This window comes from Arvicanthis niloticus, chromosome 4 (assembly GCF_011762505.2).
Source record: "Arvicanthis niloticus isolate mArvNil1 chromosome 4, mArvNil1.pat.X, whole genome shotgun sequence".
Lineage (NCBI taxonomy): Eukaryota > Metazoa > Chordata > Mammalia > Rodentia > Muridae > Arvicanthis > Arvicanthis niloticus.
In genome coordinates, this window is record NC_047661.1 from 75,046,296 (window position 1) to 75,065,985 (window position 19,690).

Consider the following 19,690-nt stretch of genomic DNA (forward strand, 5'->3'; position numbering starts at 1 on the left):
AAAACTTGCATTTAATATGTGTATTTGAAAAAGAAACATTGGGGTCTGGTGAGCTGGCTCATGTTAAGAGCACTTGCTGTTCATGTGGAGGACTAAAGTTTGGTTCTCAGCACCAATTGTGTTGGATGAACAGACATGCCTGTAACTCCATGTCCAGGGTGATCCAATATCCTCTTCTGGCCTTCCCAGGCACCTGTATTCATGTGGACAAAGACAGACAGACAGACAGACAGACAGACAGACAGACACAGACACACACACACACACACACACACACACACAAAATGAATAAAAATAAATACTGGAAAACAAGTATTTGCATTTAAGTATTTAAAATGCATTTTAATCCAGGTGTGTTTTAATGTTAAAACTATTTTACATCAACTCTTTATAATTTTGTTATGGAAAAAGAAAATATAAGTGTCCAGTGTTTTCTTCAGGTACATATAATGAATAAACACCTCATAACTGGTTAAAAAAACAACAAAGATTTTGGTTCTGTGGTACTGAAGTTTGAATTTAAAGCCTAATGTGTACTGGGCAAGCATTCTATGAAGCTGTATCTTTCACCTCTAAATTTAATATTTTAATTTATAAATTATATAACTAGAAAATATTCTGAGAATATCTTGCACAAATATTCAAGATTATATGTTTATAAGAATTTTCATTATACCTGTAGCTAAAATAGGAACAAAGTATAAACAAGTAGAGTATCTTCCTTGAAGATTTGTAGGTAAATTATGTTGCAACCATATTAAAAAGAATATAATATGAACTGTTAAAATTACAGAGGGGCCATAGCAGAGCTCTGGTTACTGCCAGCCCCTTACACTTGCAGAGTACTAAAAGAAGAAGAGCTAGCATGACATTCCTGCATTTTTAAAGGATATTTAGGATATGTAGTTCCTAAAACATGTATAAACATAAAAGATTCCTATTATATGCATTATATTTTCAATATAAGGAATTCAAATTAAGGAATGAGGACTGTGACAGGAGGAGCATCTCTGTATTTCAGCTTAGGTTCTTCCATCTGAATTTGGTCTTGTGTTCTTATGAGTAGTTCAGCTTCTTTAGTTCTATAAACAGTACAGTTTATGCTTCCTTTTTTGCAGTCACACCCCCAGGTTACCAACCACCAGGTTTTAAGGATGGTGATTGTGAAGGAGTAATATTTGATGGGGACCCTACATACTTAAATGTGGGAGAAGTCCCAACACCTTTTCACACCTTCAGATTAAAAGTGACCACTGAGAAGGAGCGAATGGAAAATATTGATTCAGCCATACTAACACCAAAACAATCAAAAATACCATTTCAAAAAATTTTAATGGACAAAGATGATGTAGAAGATGAAAATCATGTAAGTGTGAAGATTTGAAGAATTATAAAGTACAGTAGTAGCAAATGTTGATTTTGAGGACTTTGATAGATTTTAATGTTTCTAGAAATACTATAGTAAAGTCACTAAGTTGGAAGAACTTTATTTTATTTTGAGACTGGATCGAATGGCTGGTTGTACCATGGATCAAACTCAGATTGCTAGACCTGTGCCTTGCGCACTCTACATGCTGCATCATTTCACAGGCTTTTGTTTTTAAAAGATTTAGTCTAGCTGTTAACTTGCTTTGTAGCTGAGGCTACTAGGCTACTTACTGTTGAACTTCTAGTTCTCCTGCCTTCACCTCCTGAGTGTTGGGATAGTAGGTATGAATCACCATGCCAGCTAGGGTTTTTGTAGCATTGTTTAAAATATTTCAGTCTGAGGCTGAAAGAAATGGTTCTATGGGTAAGGTTTTTGTTGCACAAGCATGAAGATGTGTGTCATCAGTTTTTCAGAACCCATGTAAAAACTGCATATGGTTATGTAAATCTGTAATCCTTAAACTGGGAGAGTCGGGGCTAGAAATAGAAGGACTTCAGGAACTTGCTGACCAAAACACTCAGCTTCAGGTTCAGTCAATAATATACTCTGTCTCAAAAATACATGAATAAGTCTTTCTTATGGCGTGGTGGTGTTACACCTTTAAATCCCAACACGCAGGAGGCAGAGGCAGTCAGATAACTCTGAGATCAAGGCCAGCCTGGACTATATAGTAAGTTCTAGACCAGCCAGGGAAACAGTGAGGCCCTGTCTCATAAACAAATAAAGAATGATACAAGATAACAACCCACATCAACCTCTGGCCACTACACCCTAATTCCTACTTAAGTGTATACATGCATTTATATAGATGCATATACAAATATTTGAGTTTCTCTTACACATGCCACAAAGGGAGCAGTAATTTAGACCTTAAATCAGTTATTTCTACTATACCATAACTTCATCCTCCAGTGACTTTCTGAAGAGTTGACATATTTAGTTATATGTGCAGCTGTGTAAACCTACTTAATTCAGTGCTCTCAAACAATAAGATCTAAGGATTTAGAATAAGCACATAATTTTGAAAAATATGCTTTTTTGTTATCCTTAAAACAACCCTAAAAAGTAAATAGTTTATATTTTGTTTGCATAAATAAATTGCCCTGTAGGCTGGGCATGGTTGCACATGCCTTTAATCCCAGCACTAGGAGCAGAAGTAGGCAGATGTGAGACCAGCCTGGTCTACAAAGCAAGTTTCAGAATAGCCAAAGCTGTTACACAGAGAAACTCTCTGTCTCAACAACAACAAAAAAGGCTTGTGGTAGTAATTCTAGCACCACTTGTATTTCTAGCAAGCTTAAGATAGTTGTATTTACCATTTACATAAAACAAATGTGTTCGTTAATATTACTACTTGTTTTCATTTATTGTTAAAGTATGTTCAATTTTTCATATTTCTATAGAATAGTTTTGACATTAAAACTAAAATGAACGAACAGAATGAAAACTCTGGAGCTTCTGAAATCAAAGGTAAGAAGCTAACAAAAGTGTTTATTAACTACTAATTCAAGTTTATACCATTTAACTTTCTTATCTTCCTTATTTTTTTTTTATAGAACCAAATTTAGATTGTAAGGAAGAAGAAATTATGCAATTCAAAAAGAGCCAAAGTCCTTCAATTTCTCATTGTCAGGTATAAACTTGGTCATTCCATCTGGCTTTTGATTTTATTTTTGTTTGTTTTACTTTATTTGTTTGTTTGAGACAGGTTCTTACAATGTACCCCTATTTAGCTTAGAATTCATTATGTAGTAGAAGCTGGCCTCACACTTGTAACCATGTTTCTACCTCTTAAGTGCTGGAATTACAGATGTGAACCATCACATCAGACCTTAAATTATTTTTAGATTTGTTTATTTTTTGTGTTTGAGTAATTTGCGTGTGAGTGTGCACACAGTGTGTGTGTGTGTGTGTGTGTGTGTGTGTGTGTGTGTGTGTGTGTGTGGCTTATAGAGGCTAGAAGAGAACATCAGATCCCATGGGACTGGTGTTACAGCCAGTTGTGAGCCACCATGTAAGTGCAAGGAACTTTGGTCCTCTGTAAGAGTAACCAGTGCTTTTTACCAATGAGTCATTTGTCTAGCCCCTGCTCTGTTATTTAAAGATGGTTGCTTATATACTTATTTTCTTATTGCTTAGATTTTGTTAGGAGTTATTGAATAAAAGTAGGTATTTAAATAAATTATTATAGATTAAAATTACTATACTTTTAAAAGTTCTTTAGTATACCACTGTGAGCTTATTTAATAATGCATCTTAAGATGCTTGTAGAGGGCTGGTGGGATAGCTCATCAGGTCTAAGGTCTTGCTACCAGACCTGATGACCTCAATCTGATTCCTTGGACTCACATGATGGAAGGAAAACACCAATTCCTTCAAGATGTCCTCTAATCTCTAACATATGCATATGTACATGATTCTCTCTCCCAATAAATAAATGTGAAAAAAAGGCAATGTTCATAGACTCTTAAGAACTTCAGAGCTAAATAAAATCTTATATATTTTTTGTTTGTTTGAGGGGTCAAAGAGGGTCCTACTATGTAACCTTAGCTAGCCTTGAACTCACTAAATTAGACTGACCCCAAATTTAAGGCAATCTTTTTTCTTAACTGCCTCTTGAGTACTGAGATTAAAAGTGTGAGCCACTATGTCCAGAACAAACTAAAAATTATGTGGTTAATATTTTGGGCCCCACATATTATGAGTTTTATTATGCTATGTAATAAAGTTTTGTAAAATGTCTTTTTAGGTTGAACAGTTAGTCAGTAAAACATCTGAACTTGATATGTCTGAAAGCAAAACAAGAAGTGGAAAAGTCTTTCAGAGTAAAATGGTAAATAATTTTATAACTACCCCTTCATGTATGTATTTCTTTTTTTGTTTGTTGTGAGTTGGTTTTGAGACAGGGTCCTTTTTCTCTCTCTCTCTCTCTCTCTCTCTCTCTCTCTCTCTCTCTCTCTCTCTCCCTCCCTCCCTCCCTCCCTCCCTCCCTCCTCCCTCCCTCCCTCCTCCCTCCTCCCTCCCTCTCTTTCCCTCCTCTCTCCCCCTGCCCTTTATATTAGCCCTGGCTGTTCTGGAATTCATTATGTATGCCAGGCTGGATCTCACAGAGATCTGCCTGCCTGTGCATCCTGAGTGCTAAGTGCTAGAGTTTAAATTCATTCACCATTATGCTTCTTTATTTCCCAGTATTTCTTTTTAATGATTTTTTATGTGCATTGGTATTTTTCCTTAATATATGTCTATGTGAGGATGTTAGGTCCTCTGGAATGGAGTTACAGTCAGTTGTGAGCTGCCATGTAGGTGCTGAAAATTAAACCTGGATCCTCTGGAGGAGCAGCCAAAGCTCTTAACAGTTGATCCATCTCTCCAATCCAATATTTCAAGAACTTCTTAATAGCTATTGTGTGTCAGGTACGTACTGGGGAAACAGACAGACAGATAGAACACACGCATTTAGATACATATATACATACATACATACATACATACATACAGGATAGATGCATGGATAGATACATAGATAGATACATAGATCTATCAATCACATTGTTCTGGGTCCTCACTAAACATGTGGTAACTGGATGGAAACAGTGATATAAGGACATTACATAAGTCTTAATAGATTACATGGAAAAAAATAGATTAGGAGGTACAAAAGAAAGAATGGAAATTTTAGTCAAGATACACTAAATGAAGGAACTGAATAAAGTTCTAAGAAATATTATCTAGACTCTTAAGGATATTTTCTAGAATACCAGAAAATCCCCATGTTCTATTTTGGAAATTGATTATCTTGGCATTACAAATTGATCTTTTGTAGATATCTTGCATAAAATAAATAAGCAAACAAACAAACCAGTTTTTGTTTCCTCAACTAGTTTTACTAAATAGAAGTTTATATTTGATTTGATTTTTCAAGTTCTCAAATGGTGTTGAAGTCACTATGTAGCTGAGGATGGCCTTAAATTCTTGCTCCTTCCATTTCTGCCTTCAGTGTACAGTGTCTATAACTGCATACTCCATGCCTAGCTCATATTTTATTTTAGACCATTAAGTTATTCTTAAAGATTCAGGAGTCAAAAAGAAATTTCTATAAAACATATGCAAAGTTAGGGAATGAAGAGCTTACTTTGTCAGTACTATGCTAGAACATAGTTTTCTAAGGTCTTATTCAGTGAAATCATAATGGCAGCTTGAAATTGGACATTAGGGATATTCACAGAATGGAAATTAACAAATGCTTCAAGATTTTTCCCATGGAGCTGATTGTAAAATATTTCCCAGAATAGGTGTAAAACATCTCCTAGAGTAGCAGTGATAATGCTACCTTGTTTGTGTTTTTTGCTTCCCCACATTCTCAGTGGGAAATTAGAACTATCAAAAGGCAATATTCAAGCTAGTATGCTGATGAAAGCAAGAAACAAAGACTTAAGTTACTGTTAATCTCAGAACTTGAGAAGTGGATGTAGAAGATAGCTATGAGTTTGAGGCCAACTTGGACTATATGGTGAATTGCTGGCCAGCATGAACTACAGGGTAAAACTCTTCTAAAATGGGTGGGGCAGGGAGGAGATACACAAATTTAAAATGTCAAGAATTATTACTTCTAGCAACAAAATGTTCTTTCTAGCTAGCTTCAACGTAGGATGACTATCTTTCAATAGGATATAAAGAGAGAGGCAGTATTCAAGCCCAGTGTAGTTTTGCATACCTGTAATCCCACCTCTTAGAAGGCTGAGGCCAGAAAATTGCCCCAATTTAAAGGGGATATTGGTTGCCATAGTGAGACCCTGTCTCAAAACAAAAATAATTTAATAAATCTCATTTTCTTTTAAACAAAATCTCACTAGGTAGCCTTAAAGGCCATTATGACGTAGGCCAGACTGTTTTCAATCTAACAAAGATGCACCTGCCTCTGTTTCCTTAGTACCAGGATTAAAAGTGTGCACTACTATGCCTGCCAATAAAACTACTTATAAAACATTTCCTTGTAATGTACCACTAAAATGCTTTTAAGATAAACTAATATTTTGCATATTTTTAATTTTTAAACCTTTAGTTTATACATGTATATGTGTGGATACACATGTGCCATGGCATGCATGTAGAAGTTAGGGGAGGAATTATGGTAGTCAATCCTCTCCACCACGTGAGTGCTAGAAATCAAACTCTAGATGTCATGCTTGGTAAGAATCTTTAACCAATGAGTTATCTTTGCTGGCCCAATATGGAAACTTTTTTGTTGTTGTTTTGGGTTTTGTTTGTTTGTTTTGTTTTTCAAGACAGGATTTCTCTGTATAGCCCTGACTGCCCTGGAACTCACTCTGTAGACTAGGCTCGCCTTGAACTCAGAAATCTGCCTGCCTCTGCCTCCCAAGTGCTGGGATTAAAGGCATGTGCCGTCACTGCCTGGCTGGAAACTTTTAAAATCAGCTCTTAGGAAGAGTATTTCTGATGTTACAAATTGAAACATAATTATGGCTTTAGAAGGGCAAGAAATAAAAATACTCAATAATATTGAGGATATTTGAGGCCCTGGAGAGATGGCTTAGTGGTTAAGAATTGTTTGCTGTTCTTCCAGAGGACCTGAGTTCAGTTCCCAACATCCATGGGTGGCTCATAACTGTCTAACACCTGTACAGGCATGACATGCACATATACACATGAATAAAAATTTAAAAACTAAATTTTAAAAAAATTTCAGCTATTTCCTATTGGGAATCCAGGACCTTACACATGCAAGACACTGAGCCATACCTCCAGCTGAAAAGGCAATTTCAAGCATAAGAAAAGATGTATCAGGATAGTGCCAGACACCTGTAATCTCAGCACTCAGGAAACATAAAGCAGAAAGACCATAAATGGTCAGCCAGCCTGGACTACATGTCAAGTTTGTGTCTACATAGTAATATAAAACGCTGTCTAAAAAATCTTTTTGAAAAACTTAAATAATGTTAAATAATGTAAAGAGAAAAAATGTCCTTTTTAGAGAATACTAAGGGACAATAATTTTCTACATTATAATATTTAATAACTGTGTATATGGTATTAATCATGATCATCAAGAATTAAAAATATGGGGCTGGTGAGATGGCTCAGCAGTTAAGAGCACTGACTGCTCTTCCGGGAGGGTCTTGAGTTCAAATTCCAGCAACCACATGGTGGCTCATAACCATCTGTAATGATATCTGATGCCTGCTTATGAGGTGTCTGAAGACAGCTACAATGTACTTACATATAATAAGTAAAAATAAAAACCTTTGGGCTGGAGCAAGCAGGGCCAGAGCAAGAAAGAGAAGGGAAAGGGGAAGAAATGAAGTAAAAAAAAATGTCTGCCAATGGATAATTGGACAAAAAAAATTATAGCCATATAGTAGAATTATTCAGCCATAAAATGAATAAAGCATCAATATACATACAACAACTAATTGAAAGAAGCCAAACCACAGAGACCATATACCATGATTCTGTTCATATGAAAGTCAGAATTTGAGGCTAAATGTGATGGCATATATGCCTTTAGTCCCAGTACTAAGGAGGTAGAGTCAGGCAGATCTCTGTGAATTTCAGGACAGCCAGGACTATCCTGAAGACAGAGAGACTCTGTCTTAAAATACAAAGAAACAGTGTCTGATTTTGGAAAGTGATTGAAACAGAAAATATTGGGAATGGCAGGAGACTGGGGGATAGGAGAGCGATAGCTGAAGAAGATGGGCCTTCCATAGGGCTTCCAGAGTGATGAAAGTATTCTAATACTGAGTATAGTGGTAAGTTATAAAACTCTGAATACACTTAAAATTACTAAACTGTGTATTTAAAATAGGTAAATTATATAGCATCTGAATTATGTGTCAGTATAACTTTTTAACTTCATATGGTAGCATGAGGCTAAGAAAATCAACTGTTGGCCGGGCGATGGTGGCACATGCCTTTAATCCCAGCACTTGGGAAGCAGAGGCACGCAGATTCTGAGTTTGAGGCCAGCCTGGTCTACAGAGTGAGTTCCAGGACAGCCAGGACTACACAGAGAAACCCGGTCTCGAAAAACAAAACAAAACAAAACAAAACAGAAAATCAACTGTTGCCTGTTCTTTGTAAAATAATGAAATAGTAATTTTTATCTTTGTGAAGGTAAATGGAAATCAACAAGGACAAACTTCTAAAGAAAACCGGAAGAGAAGTCTTCATCAATCTGGGAAAACAGTAAGTCTAATGATACTGTATGGGTTAAATAAAATGGCAAGTATCTGAATGTCATTACTTTATATTAAGATAACAACTTTGATATTCCTGAACATACCTCAAAGCTCTGATACTCAAAACTTATTCAAATATCTGAGGCTTCTGGGTATAATAGCTCCTTCCTATAATCCTAGTTCTTGAGTGACTAAAGCAGAATTAGCAAGAGTTCACGTTTATCCTGACCTACATAATAATTTCCAATCTAGCTTGATCTATAGTATGAGACACTGTCTTAAAAAATATATATACTTTCTAAATGTAAGTAGTTACTGCCCATTCTATGAGCAATTCAGTTATTAGAGGAATTTATAAAATGAAAATCTATATCAGGAAAAATATAAGTAGAATGATAAAATGACCTAAGAATATTCAGGACATTCTACATAATTGACCAAAACTCACTGGAGACCAAAACTAAGAGAAACAACAAAGTTGCCATATCCACATGTTTCCTCAAGTTATACTTTCTCCTAGTATCTCAGGAGAAAGGAAACTTCTTACCTAGACACTATAGTTGCTTTATATTTGACAATTACATTACCAAATCAAACAATATTTGTCATTTTTTTACAGTACTTCCGTTTTACTAGGATTTGAATATTATTAGTTAGACAACTGAAGGCCTGGGATGTTGGTAGTAATATTTGTGAGGCCCTGGATTTGATTCCCAAAAACAAAAAGAATTTAGATAATTGAAATCCTAAAACTGTTTGAAACAATGAAATACTTAAAAGAGAATCTAAATTCTATAGGTAGGTAATTATTGCTCTTTTGATTTAAAAACAGGTCTATGTAGCCCAGGTTGTCCTTGAACTCTCCAGGAAGCCTAATATGATACTGAACTCTCAGTCTTCCTTCCTCTACCTCCTGAGTGGTGGGACTATAAGTATGCACCACCACAACCAGTTTATGAAGAGCTCTGAGGATAGAACCCAGAGCTTCTTATATGTTGTGCAAGCATTCTACTGACTGACATACATCCCTAACTGGCATTTAAAAACAAACAAATGAACAAACAAAACATTTATTGCAATTATTTATGCATTCATCCATTCATTCTGCATATGTATGTCCATGTGTATATATATGTGTATATATTCACTTTCTACAGTACCGATGCAGGAAGTTGGTTTCCTCTTTCTACCATGTGGATTCCAGGGGTAAGAGTTAGGTCTTCATGCTCAATGGCCAGTGCCTTTACCTACTGAGTCATTTCACCAGCTTCTCAGTTATCTTATTTTATGTATATGGGTACTTCACCTGGTTATATGAATATACACCACATACATTCCATACCCATGGAGGCTTAAAGAGGGCATCAGATCTCCTGGAACTGGAGTTACAAACAGTTGTGAGCTACCATGTGGGTGCTAAAAATCAAAGCTGGCCCAATCTATATCCAGTGCTCTTAACCATTGAGCCATCTCTCCACGTCTCCTGCCAGTCAGTATTTTCAATATACATCATTTCAGAAGGAAATGAAGCAGGATGAAATACTGAATATACTACTGAATTTCTCAGCAGTTGAGAAGAAAAAGCAGAAGGATCACTATGAGTTTGGGACCAGTTTGGATTTCATAACTTTATAATCTATTAAGACGATAAGTTTCTTTTATTTTCCCAATTTTTAAAAAGATTAATTTGCCTCCATGTGTGGCAAAACATGCACTGCATGCATGCCTGGGGCCTGTAGAAGTGAGAAGAGTGTGCCAAATGCCCTAGAACTAAAGTTATGGATTGTTATGAAATACTATATGGGTGCTGGGAACTGAAGTGCTTTTAACCAGTGAATATCTCTCTAGCCTCCCAAAGATTTAATTTTTTTTTTTGTAAATCATATATGTTTTGCTAGGTGTAGTGGTTCATCCTTGCCTTTAATCCCTGCACTCAGTAGGCAGAGGCAGAATTCTGTGATCCTAAGGCCAGCCCTGTCCTCATATCAAGTCTTGGGCCAGTCAGGGATACATAGTGAGATCCTGGGTTTTGGGGTTTTGTTTCTTGTTTTTTTTAAAAAGGATAGCAGAACATGGTGGCAAATATTTTTAATCTTAGCACTCAGATGGCAAAGACAGGTGGATCTCTGTGATTTGGGGCCAGCCTGGTCAACATTCCAGAACAGCCAGGTACAGTGTAGAGAGACACTGTCTCAAGAAAAAAAAAAAAAGAAAGGATGTTTATGTGTTAGTGTCTCTGCACAGATAAATGTACCTAAGTGCAGTTGACAAACAAGATGCCCTGGACTTGGAGTTAAAGGTGATTTGTGAGACACCTGATGGGTGCTGGGAATGGAACAGAGAGTCTAGAGGAGTAGTTCATCCTATTAACCACTGAGCCATCTCTCCAGGCTTAGTTTTTCTTAATATTTTAAACACTGATACTTTTTTAAGAACCACAATCTAGTTTGTCATTTATACTTTAACTTTCTTCAGAAAATGAAAGTTTATTAAAGAAATTTTTAATTCTTTAATTCATTCTTACATGTATTTAAATGTATCCACTGAAGGTGAAGGTATTGTTCTTACCGTTTTTATGAGGACTTAGGTTTTCATCTTCAGCACTACAAGAGAAAAAGAACACAGCAAAATGGGTACACTAAATGCCTAATTTTTATCAAGACATGATGGGGCTTAAGTGAGATCATGTAGCTGAGGCTGTCATTGAACTTGTGATCTTCCTGCTTCTGCCTACCAAATTGCTGCAGTTATAGGCATGAGCTACCCTGCCTTAAAATAGATTTAAATCTTACATGGCCTAAAGTAAAATGTTTTCCTGTTTTTGATTAAAATCTTTATTCCATTTTCATTTCTCCAATTTTTTTTTTTTTTACTATTTCAATGATACAATCTTACAATTATTTTTCTTCTATCTAAAACAACTCAAATATATTAACTTTTGTGAGAATATTCTTTTAGGTAAGTTGTATGTCAACAATAAATTGTACTCTACTTTAAAATTATCCCAGGTAGCCTATCTTATTAGAAAATACCTATGCTGGGCTGGAGATATCATTCAGTCAATAGAGTGCCTGCTTAGCATGCATAGAACCCTGTGTTAGACTTTCACCACCACATCAAACCCTGTGTAGGAGCACATTCCTGTGATCCCAGCACTGAGTGTGCGATGAGAGATGAGAAGTTCAAAGCCAACCTTTGCTATGTATAGGAAACAGTGCTAGGCCATATGAGAATCTGTCTCAAAAACAAATTTTACTGCAGCATGTCATTTTTATTGAGAGCAGGGGGAGGAGCTACAGTTAAGAGATATTTAAACTAGAAAATCTTTGGCCAGTGAGATACTCCAGCATTAAAAATACTTTGCCCTCTGGTACCTAAGTTTGATCTACAGGACCCCACATAACAAGAGGAGAGAACCAACTGCTACTATAAATTGTCCCCTGACCTCCATACTTGTATTGTCATACATGCACACACAAACACACACACACACACCACAAATGGATATTAAGGAAATTATAATTGGGGGCTGAAGAGATGGCTCATTGTTATTAAGAGCACCTAGTGCTCTAACAGAGGACTAGAGTTTCATTCCCAGCACACTCATCTGAAAGCTCACAACTGCCTACTATTCCAGCTTTAGAGGATCCAGCACCACATTCTGGCATCTAAGGGAACCTGTACTCATGTATTCTACCCACACAGAGAGAAAAGAACATATACACACACTATTTTTTTTAAATTTTAAACTGTAAAAAAATCAAAATCTCTAAGTAGTTGTTTTCTTTTAACAGGGCCTTCACGTCTTGGACTCTAGTCAAGAGTCAGTGCTGAAGAAAAGGAGAGTCAGTGAACCGAAGGAACATACCTAAAAATTATTTCTTATGCAGATTTGCAGTTCTCAACATTTAAACTAACATGCTGTATTAGTTGAAGGTGTGCCTTCTGTACTTCTGAAAATTATTTTGTAGTTCACAGTTGTTAAACTAATCGAACTTTTAGCTATTATATTGTGTTTACCTGAGATGAGTCCAAAGGAACTTTTGACTAAACGCAAATACAAATGTCATTGATTCTGCTCATATCCACTGAATACAACCTGCCTTCCATTTTAAAGAAAGCTTTTAAAAATGTGTTAAGTTTTAAGGCCCTCTAAAACTATTTCTGAACTGTTTATTCTGCCATTAAAATTTTGTAAGGATTCACTTTTTACTTATGTTAAAACTGTACCATTTAATTGGTGCTATTAAAATAATGTTTGCTATCTTGATATAGTGTGTTATTAACATGATGTATATGCCATACAATTTCTAAATGTGTATTTAGAGCAAAAAGATGATTGAAAGCAATGGCTAATAAAAAGATTGGCATTTTACTGCCATGATTAAGATACTCAGTGTGCAGGGTCTTTCAGGGCCTCTAATTGTTATTTAACTAGCAGAAAGTGTTAATAGTTAAAATGATAAATTAATAGTTAAAGCTATTAATTTTGAGAGAATTTAGATAAGTATTATCTTACAAGAGGTGAACATATTTTAGAACTTTTGAGTGGTAGCATGAACAGTTGCTTAACTGAGAGATCTGGGACCTAGCCCCAGCTTAGCTATATGCTTCCTTTGCTTCAGAAAAGGAAGACCTAAAACCTTGATCTGGTTCTGTCTTGTAATTTTAACAGCCATATTCCAAAACGTAGAGTAGCCACAGAATTATCAAAGTGCTCTCTATAGGGATGTGTGTAATGGTAGGAATGTACCCATGCTGTTCAGTGTAAACCGGATAATGTTTACAAACTGAGTCAAATCAGGTTTCTCTAGAGGCAAAGTTAAACTCTTGGAGTTTACTCTTAGCCTTATTGCTTGAATGCCAACATTTCTTATCCAGTAGTGCCAATACAGACAGGTACAGAAACACACCTGCTACACTGAAATTGGCCAACAGAATCCTTTCATGATTGGCAACACTTGTTATCTCACAGAATACTTTGATTGGGTGATTTCATCGGGGTGGGGTGCAGCCTTTTCCTCGCTGCCACCGAAGTCCCTTCATTGGATAGACCAGCTGTCAGGTTGAACTCAAACCTGCCTCCTTTTGGTGATGTTTGTCTGGATCGCAACACAATAGCCGGGAGGACCTCCCCTCGTAAGCTCCGATTGGCTAGACTTAACCTTGGGGGTTTCTGATTGGCCCAATGAAGAAACACCAAGGTAGGTTGCCTAGCGATCCTGAGGAAGCTGATGTGTTATTCCTTCTCTGCAACGAAGGATCAGGAAGTTTGTACTCTCTGCGTAGCTGAGAAGTTTTTCACCTACCAGAACCCGGCTAGGGTACGGGAAACAGGTGCCCTTCAAAACTAGAGCGCGAACTGCAGCCTACGTCCCGCTGCAGCTCAGGAGCAGCGTCAGGTAAGGAGCAGAATATAACACTTCTTAACGTTTAACGTAGCTGCTCAGTATTTACTTTAGAGAGAAAAGGTGGTTTTTACTTATTTGTTGTTGGTCATCGTGTTTTCAAATAGGATGTTTTAACTAATAAGTGTCCACGGGGAAATGATGAATTCCTCAAAGAAAACTGCCCCCATTTCCCCCGGGGTGTTAAAGTTTCTTGGGATGGGTTTGGAAATAATGCCAAATAGAATTGGCACCCTAAGGCATTGTTCTGTGTTCTGTTCCTTCACTCTTCTTACTAACGCCCAAATTATATTTGAAATATACGCGTGTATGAAGAATTGTTTGTAAGACTCTTGGTGTGTATTTCTAATGCTGTTTAATGAGTATATATTTATTTGGGCAGTTAAAACGTTAAAGATATTGTGCTAGTTGCTATAGATTATATAAAAACTCGAAGATGACAATATTTCAGCCCAAGTTTAAGGTAACATACAGACATAACAAAAGAGGGACTATAATAAACATTTTAAAGGGTGTAAGTATAAATTTCTGTTAAAGTACAACTGAGTGAAAATCCAGTTCTAAGCATCTGATACATGCATAATGGAGAGATGAAATTCACCTAAGGCCTCACTTGTGAGTCTTTAGTAGGCCTTCAAAGACTGGACAACATTTAGGGAGGAAAAGAAAAGGAAGAAAACCCCAAAACAACAAGGATCAGAGGCAGAAAGTAAACAAGATAAAATTGTTGAACTAGGCACAGCCATAGCACCTTTTAAATATTATTCTTTTGACTTCAAAGATATATTATTGCTGATATTTTTTGACTTGCTTTTAATCATAAAAATTGACATTTGCATCTGGCAGTGGTGGCACACACCTTTAATCCCAGCATTTGGGAAGCAGAGACAGGTGGATCTCTGAGTTCAAGGCCAGCCTGGTCTATATAATGAGCTCCAGGACAGCTAGGACTTTACACAGAGCAATCCTGTCTCTGTGTAAAATAAAATAAAACAAAATACATTTACATTTGTATAAACTGCTAACTTTAAGCTTTATCACAGATGATTTAGACAAGTGTAATGCTTAGTATAAAAGGGCATGTGCTCTGATTTTTCTCCTGCTGGGAATGGCACTTAGGACCTTGTATATGCTAACTAACACCATGCTGTAACATTGAACCACATTCTAGTCCCATTTTCTTTTGAGAATTTGATAATCTTTTAACATTCTTGCTGGGCTTTTGTTGTTATTGAAGCTATTTGTGTTTTCACAAGATAGCCAGATAGAATACTAAGTTGCTATACTTGGAAATGAGTTGTTATGATAAAAAAATAAAAGAAAGAAATAAAATACTGGTCTGGAGGGTTTGGCTCAATGGTTAATAGCACTCGTTTATGCAAAGGACCTGGATTTGATTCCCATCACCCACATGGAACACTTGCTCAGGCACCAAGCATGCCATATGGCTACACAGACATAGATGCAGGCAAAATACTCATACAAACAACATAAATTAAAAGGAAAAAAATTAAAACATAGGCACAGAGAGATGGTTCAGTGGGTGAGTAAAGTTAATTGCTACACAGGCTGAGTAACCTGACTTCAATGCCCAGAACTCGTGGAAAGGTAAGAGAAAGTGAACTACAAAAAAGTTGTTCTCTGACCTCCACATGTGCACATGGCACAAGCACCCACAAACATTATGTACATGAGTACACAGTAATTTTAAAATATTAAGATGTGTTTATTTTTGTTATATATATTTTTATGTTTTATAATATGCATTAACTTTACAAAATTTATAAATTATGTATACTCAAGCCACATGCTCATGAGTTTTTGCTAATCCATCTTATTTAACTTGGGGACCCATTTTATGGTGGTAGAAATTCACTCCTGGGTTATAGGCAATGCCCAAGAAATAAGCATGCTAAAATATGGTCTTTTTAGTGGACTTTTAAATTACTGGTCATCACTTTTTATTGCTTTCTTTGGAAGTTAAGCTGATATGCTTTGAAGAAGAGAGCATATTGTTCATTGTTTCTGTTTACTACCTCTTTCTGTATTTGCACTTATATATTTTCCAATGTGTATGGTGTGTTTATGTGTGTAGGTCTTCTGTGAACCTATATTTGTTTATTTACTAAAGCACACAGATATTTTTTATATCTTTCTACCGACAGGTGAGAATGACAACATTAACACACAGGACCCGTCGAACTGAAGTAAGTAAGAGCTCTGAAAAGAAAATAGAAAGTGAGGAAGACACTAATCAAGAAAGGAGTCCAGATAATGAAGACCCTGGAGACTCTAAGGATATCCGCCTCACTCTTATGGAAGAAGTATTGCTCCTGGGACTAAAAGATAAAGAGGTAATGACTTAGGTTTGCTGGTTCAGTTCAAAGACACAAGTCTTAGAATATTTTAGGAGGTAAACTCCAGCTACATTGGAGTTGGAGGAACATGAGAAAGAGAATATCAGGGCTGGAGAGATGGCTCAGCCATTAAGGCTAGGCTCACAACCAAAATATAAGAGAAAGAGAATATCTGCAAGATAGAATCCAGAAATATAATTACTTGAAGTATAATTGCAAAATTATAGATGGAAGAGATAGATAACATTGTGATAGATATTTAATATATTAAATAATTATATAATATATTAATATATTAATATTAATAATGGTATTATTAATAATTAATATATATTGATTAAATATATATTTGATATGTTGTGATAGATAGCATTCCTAGCTTAGTGTGATGGTGGAACAATGATCTCTTATTAAACTAAGAAAGAGACCCATATAGTGACATCTTCTTGAGCCGTGAAGAGAAGTCTCAAAAGACAAGAACAGCAGCAGATATGGTGGCACACACTTATGAAGCCAGAATTCCCAAGATAGAAGCAAGAGCATCACCAAGAGTTCAAGGCCAACCTGATATACCCAATGAGATATAGGATAAGCAAGGCTATGTAGCAAGACCCTGTCTCAAAACAAGCAAATAAAAACAACAAGGAATCTGTATGACTCTCTGTTTTACAGAAACAAATGATAACTGAGTGTCTTATAGTACAAATAATTTTTTCAAGCTTTGATTGGTAATGTATATCTATAATTCCAACACTGGGAAGGTGGAGGCAGGAGGATCAGGAGTTCAAGGTCATATTACCCACATATTCAGTTCAAAGTTAACCTGAGGTATTTGGCAATTTGAAACCCTATTTCAGAAAACCAAACGTCTGGTGTGCCAGTTGTGGTGGTGCACACCTTTAGCCCCAGCACTCAAGAGGCAGAGGCAGGCAGTTCTCTGCGAATTCTAGACTAGCCTAATGTATGTGCATAGGGAGTTTCAGGACAGCCAGGGCTATGTAGAGAGACCTTGTCAAAACAAGGGAATGTGTTGGGGGTGGGGTGAGGGGAAATAAGAGGTTTTGTTTGGTTTTTGTTTTTTATTTTTTTTCTATGGATCTTTAACAAGTTTTTAAGTTTTTTTTTTTTCCATTTGTATGTACATTTATGTGAATGCATTCCATTTGTGTGCCAGTGTCTGCAGAGACCAGAAGAGGAGTCAGATTCTCCAGAACCAGAGTTAGAGACATTTGTGGGCTGCCTGATGTAGATACTGGGGACTGAGTTCAAGTCTTCTGGAAGAGCTGGAAATAGTCATAATAATCACTAAGCCATTTTACCTGCCTCAATGAAGATTAATTTTAAAAATATGTTTTCAGTGCTGTAGAGATGGCTCAGCCATTAAGAGCATTGGCTGCTCTTCCAGAGGTCCTGAGTTCAATTCCCAGCAACCAGATGGTGGCTAATAACCATCTGTAATATAATCTGATACCCTATTCTGGTATGTAGTTGTACATGTAGGTAGAGTACTCATATGCATAAAATAAAAAATCTTTTTTAAAAAAAAATTGTTTTCAACAGCAACCCTCATAAATGCCTATGTATTCCAACACTTGGAAGGCTAAGGGTAGTTATGGAGTCTAAGGCTAGCCTGTTCTATATAATAAGGCCAAGGCCTCATCAATGATATGCCAAGACCCTGTCTCAAAAGTAAAACAAAAGCCGGGCGGTGGTGATGCACGCCTTTAATCCCAGCACTTGGGAGGCAGAGGCAGGTGGATTTCTGAGTTTGAGGCCAGCCTGGTCTACAGAGTGAGTTCCAGGGCAGCCAGGGCTACACAGAGAAACCCTGTCTCGAAAAACCAAAAAAAAAAAAAAAAAAGTAAAACAAAGTAATAATTTCACCTTTTTTATTTTTTAAATTTAAGTTATTATTTTAAGATTTATTTATTTATTTATTTATTTATTTATTTAATATATGTGGGTACACTGTTGTCCTCTTCAGATATACCAGAAGAGGGCATAGGGTCCCTTTACAGATGGTTGTGAGCCACCATATGGTTGCTAGGAATTGAACTCAGGACCTCAGAAAGAGTAGTCAGTGCTCTTTAAACACTGAGCCATCTCTCCAGCCCTCATCTTTTAATTTCTAAATTCTTCCTTACTTGTAGAGAATTTAGGCCAAAGTGTCATAGTGCAGTTCTAGCATTCAGGAATCATAAGGCCGTATAATCAAGGGTTCAACGTCAACCTGGGCTACATAGCAAGTTTAAGGACAGTGCATTACATGGTGAGACTTTGTTTTAAAGGAAAAAAAGAACAATTTTTTTTGTTATTATTTTTATTTGAGTCTCATGTAGCCCAGACTTTCTGAAGACTCATTATATAGAGGATGGCCTTGATGATTCTCCTGTCTTCACCTCCAGTTCTGAGATTAAGGCATGTGTGTGTGTATGAGAGGAAGAGAGAGAGAGAGAAAGTGCCTGTCATGGTATACATATACATGTGGATGTCAGAGGACAATTTGTAAAAGTCATTCTCTCTACCATGAGGGTTCTGAGGATCAAACCCAGGTTGTCAGACTTGGCAGCAAGTGCCTTTACCCACTGAGCCATCTTGCTAGCTCTGGGTATAATTATTAAACAACTAGCTTCCTGTCCAAGAAGATCTTAAGCTAATACCAAAAATAGAGGTGTTATTATTGGCTTTACTTTTGAAGACTTAAATGTTATTAGATGTTATTTTATATAGATAAAATGTTGACTTTGGCTTTGATAATTGTCCTTAGAAGTTACTTGGCAGAGGTAAAGAGATGTCTTAGCATTTAAGAGCACTGAGAATTCTTGAGTTGAATTCCCAGCACCCACATGCAGCTCACAGCCATCAGTTCATAGGATCCAATGCCCTTTTCTGGCCTGGTGTAGTCCCCAGACATGTTCATGGTACACAGACATATATGGAGAAGAAACATCCATGTACATAAAAATTTAATTTAAACCAAGAAGTTATTTGACTATATACCTCTAGTAATATCTCTTCTTCCTTAATTGATTTGACTTGGGAGTACTTTTACTTCTTAAACGTTGTAGATTTTACTTATTTAATATGTCTATTTTTTGTTTGGTAATCCTGTAAAAATATCAAGGTAAACTTCATATAAGCTATCCATTTTATTTTTTGAAAATGTGTTTTTGGTGTGTGTATGTGTGCATGTATATGTGCATGTATGTGTGTGGTGCTGTGGATCATGAAGGCTAGAGTAGGCTGGGTGCCCTAGGGCTTCTATCATTCTTTGCTTTTTCCTTGACACAGAATCTC

General features: G+C 36.4%; 2 protein-coding genes across 2 annotated transcripts in view; both read left to right on the forward strand.

Annotated features, from left to right (window-relative positions):
• The window catches only part of Hormad1 (HORMA domain containing 1), a 29,057-nt gene extending 16,159 nt beyond the window's left edge, over nucleotides 1-12,898 (forward strand). The window contains exons 10-15 of the mRNA XM_034500878.2: nucleotides 1,119-1,366; nucleotides 2,833-2,899; nucleotides 2,986-3,062; nucleotides 4,179-4,262; nucleotides 8,564-8,635; nucleotides 12,423-12,898. Of these exons, the coding sequence (XP_034356769.2) occupies nucleotides 1,119-1,366; nucleotides 2,833-2,899; nucleotides 2,986-3,062; nucleotides 4,179-4,262; nucleotides 8,564-8,635; nucleotides 12,423-12,500 (626 nt within the window). The 3' untranslated portion in view covers nucleotides 12,501-12,898. The remainder of the gene's footprint in view (nucleotides 1-1,118; nucleotides 1,367-2,832; nucleotides 2,900-2,985; nucleotides 3,063-4,178; nucleotides 4,263-8,563; nucleotides 8,636-12,422) is intronic.
• A 963-nt stretch (nucleotides 12,899-13,861) lies between these two features.
• Golph3l (golgi phosphoprotein 3 like) overlaps nucleotides 13,862-19,690 on the forward strand; it is a 30,606-nt gene continuing 24,777 nt past the window's right edge. Inside the window, exons 1-2 of the mRNA XM_034500991.2 lie at nucleotides 13,862-14,030; nucleotides 16,202-16,390. Of these exons, the coding sequence (XP_034356882.1) occupies nucleotides 16,208-16,390 (183 nt within the window). The 5' untranslated portion in view covers nucleotides 13,862-14,030; nucleotides 16,202-16,207. The remainder of the gene's footprint in view (nucleotides 14,031-16,201; nucleotides 16,391-19,690) is intronic.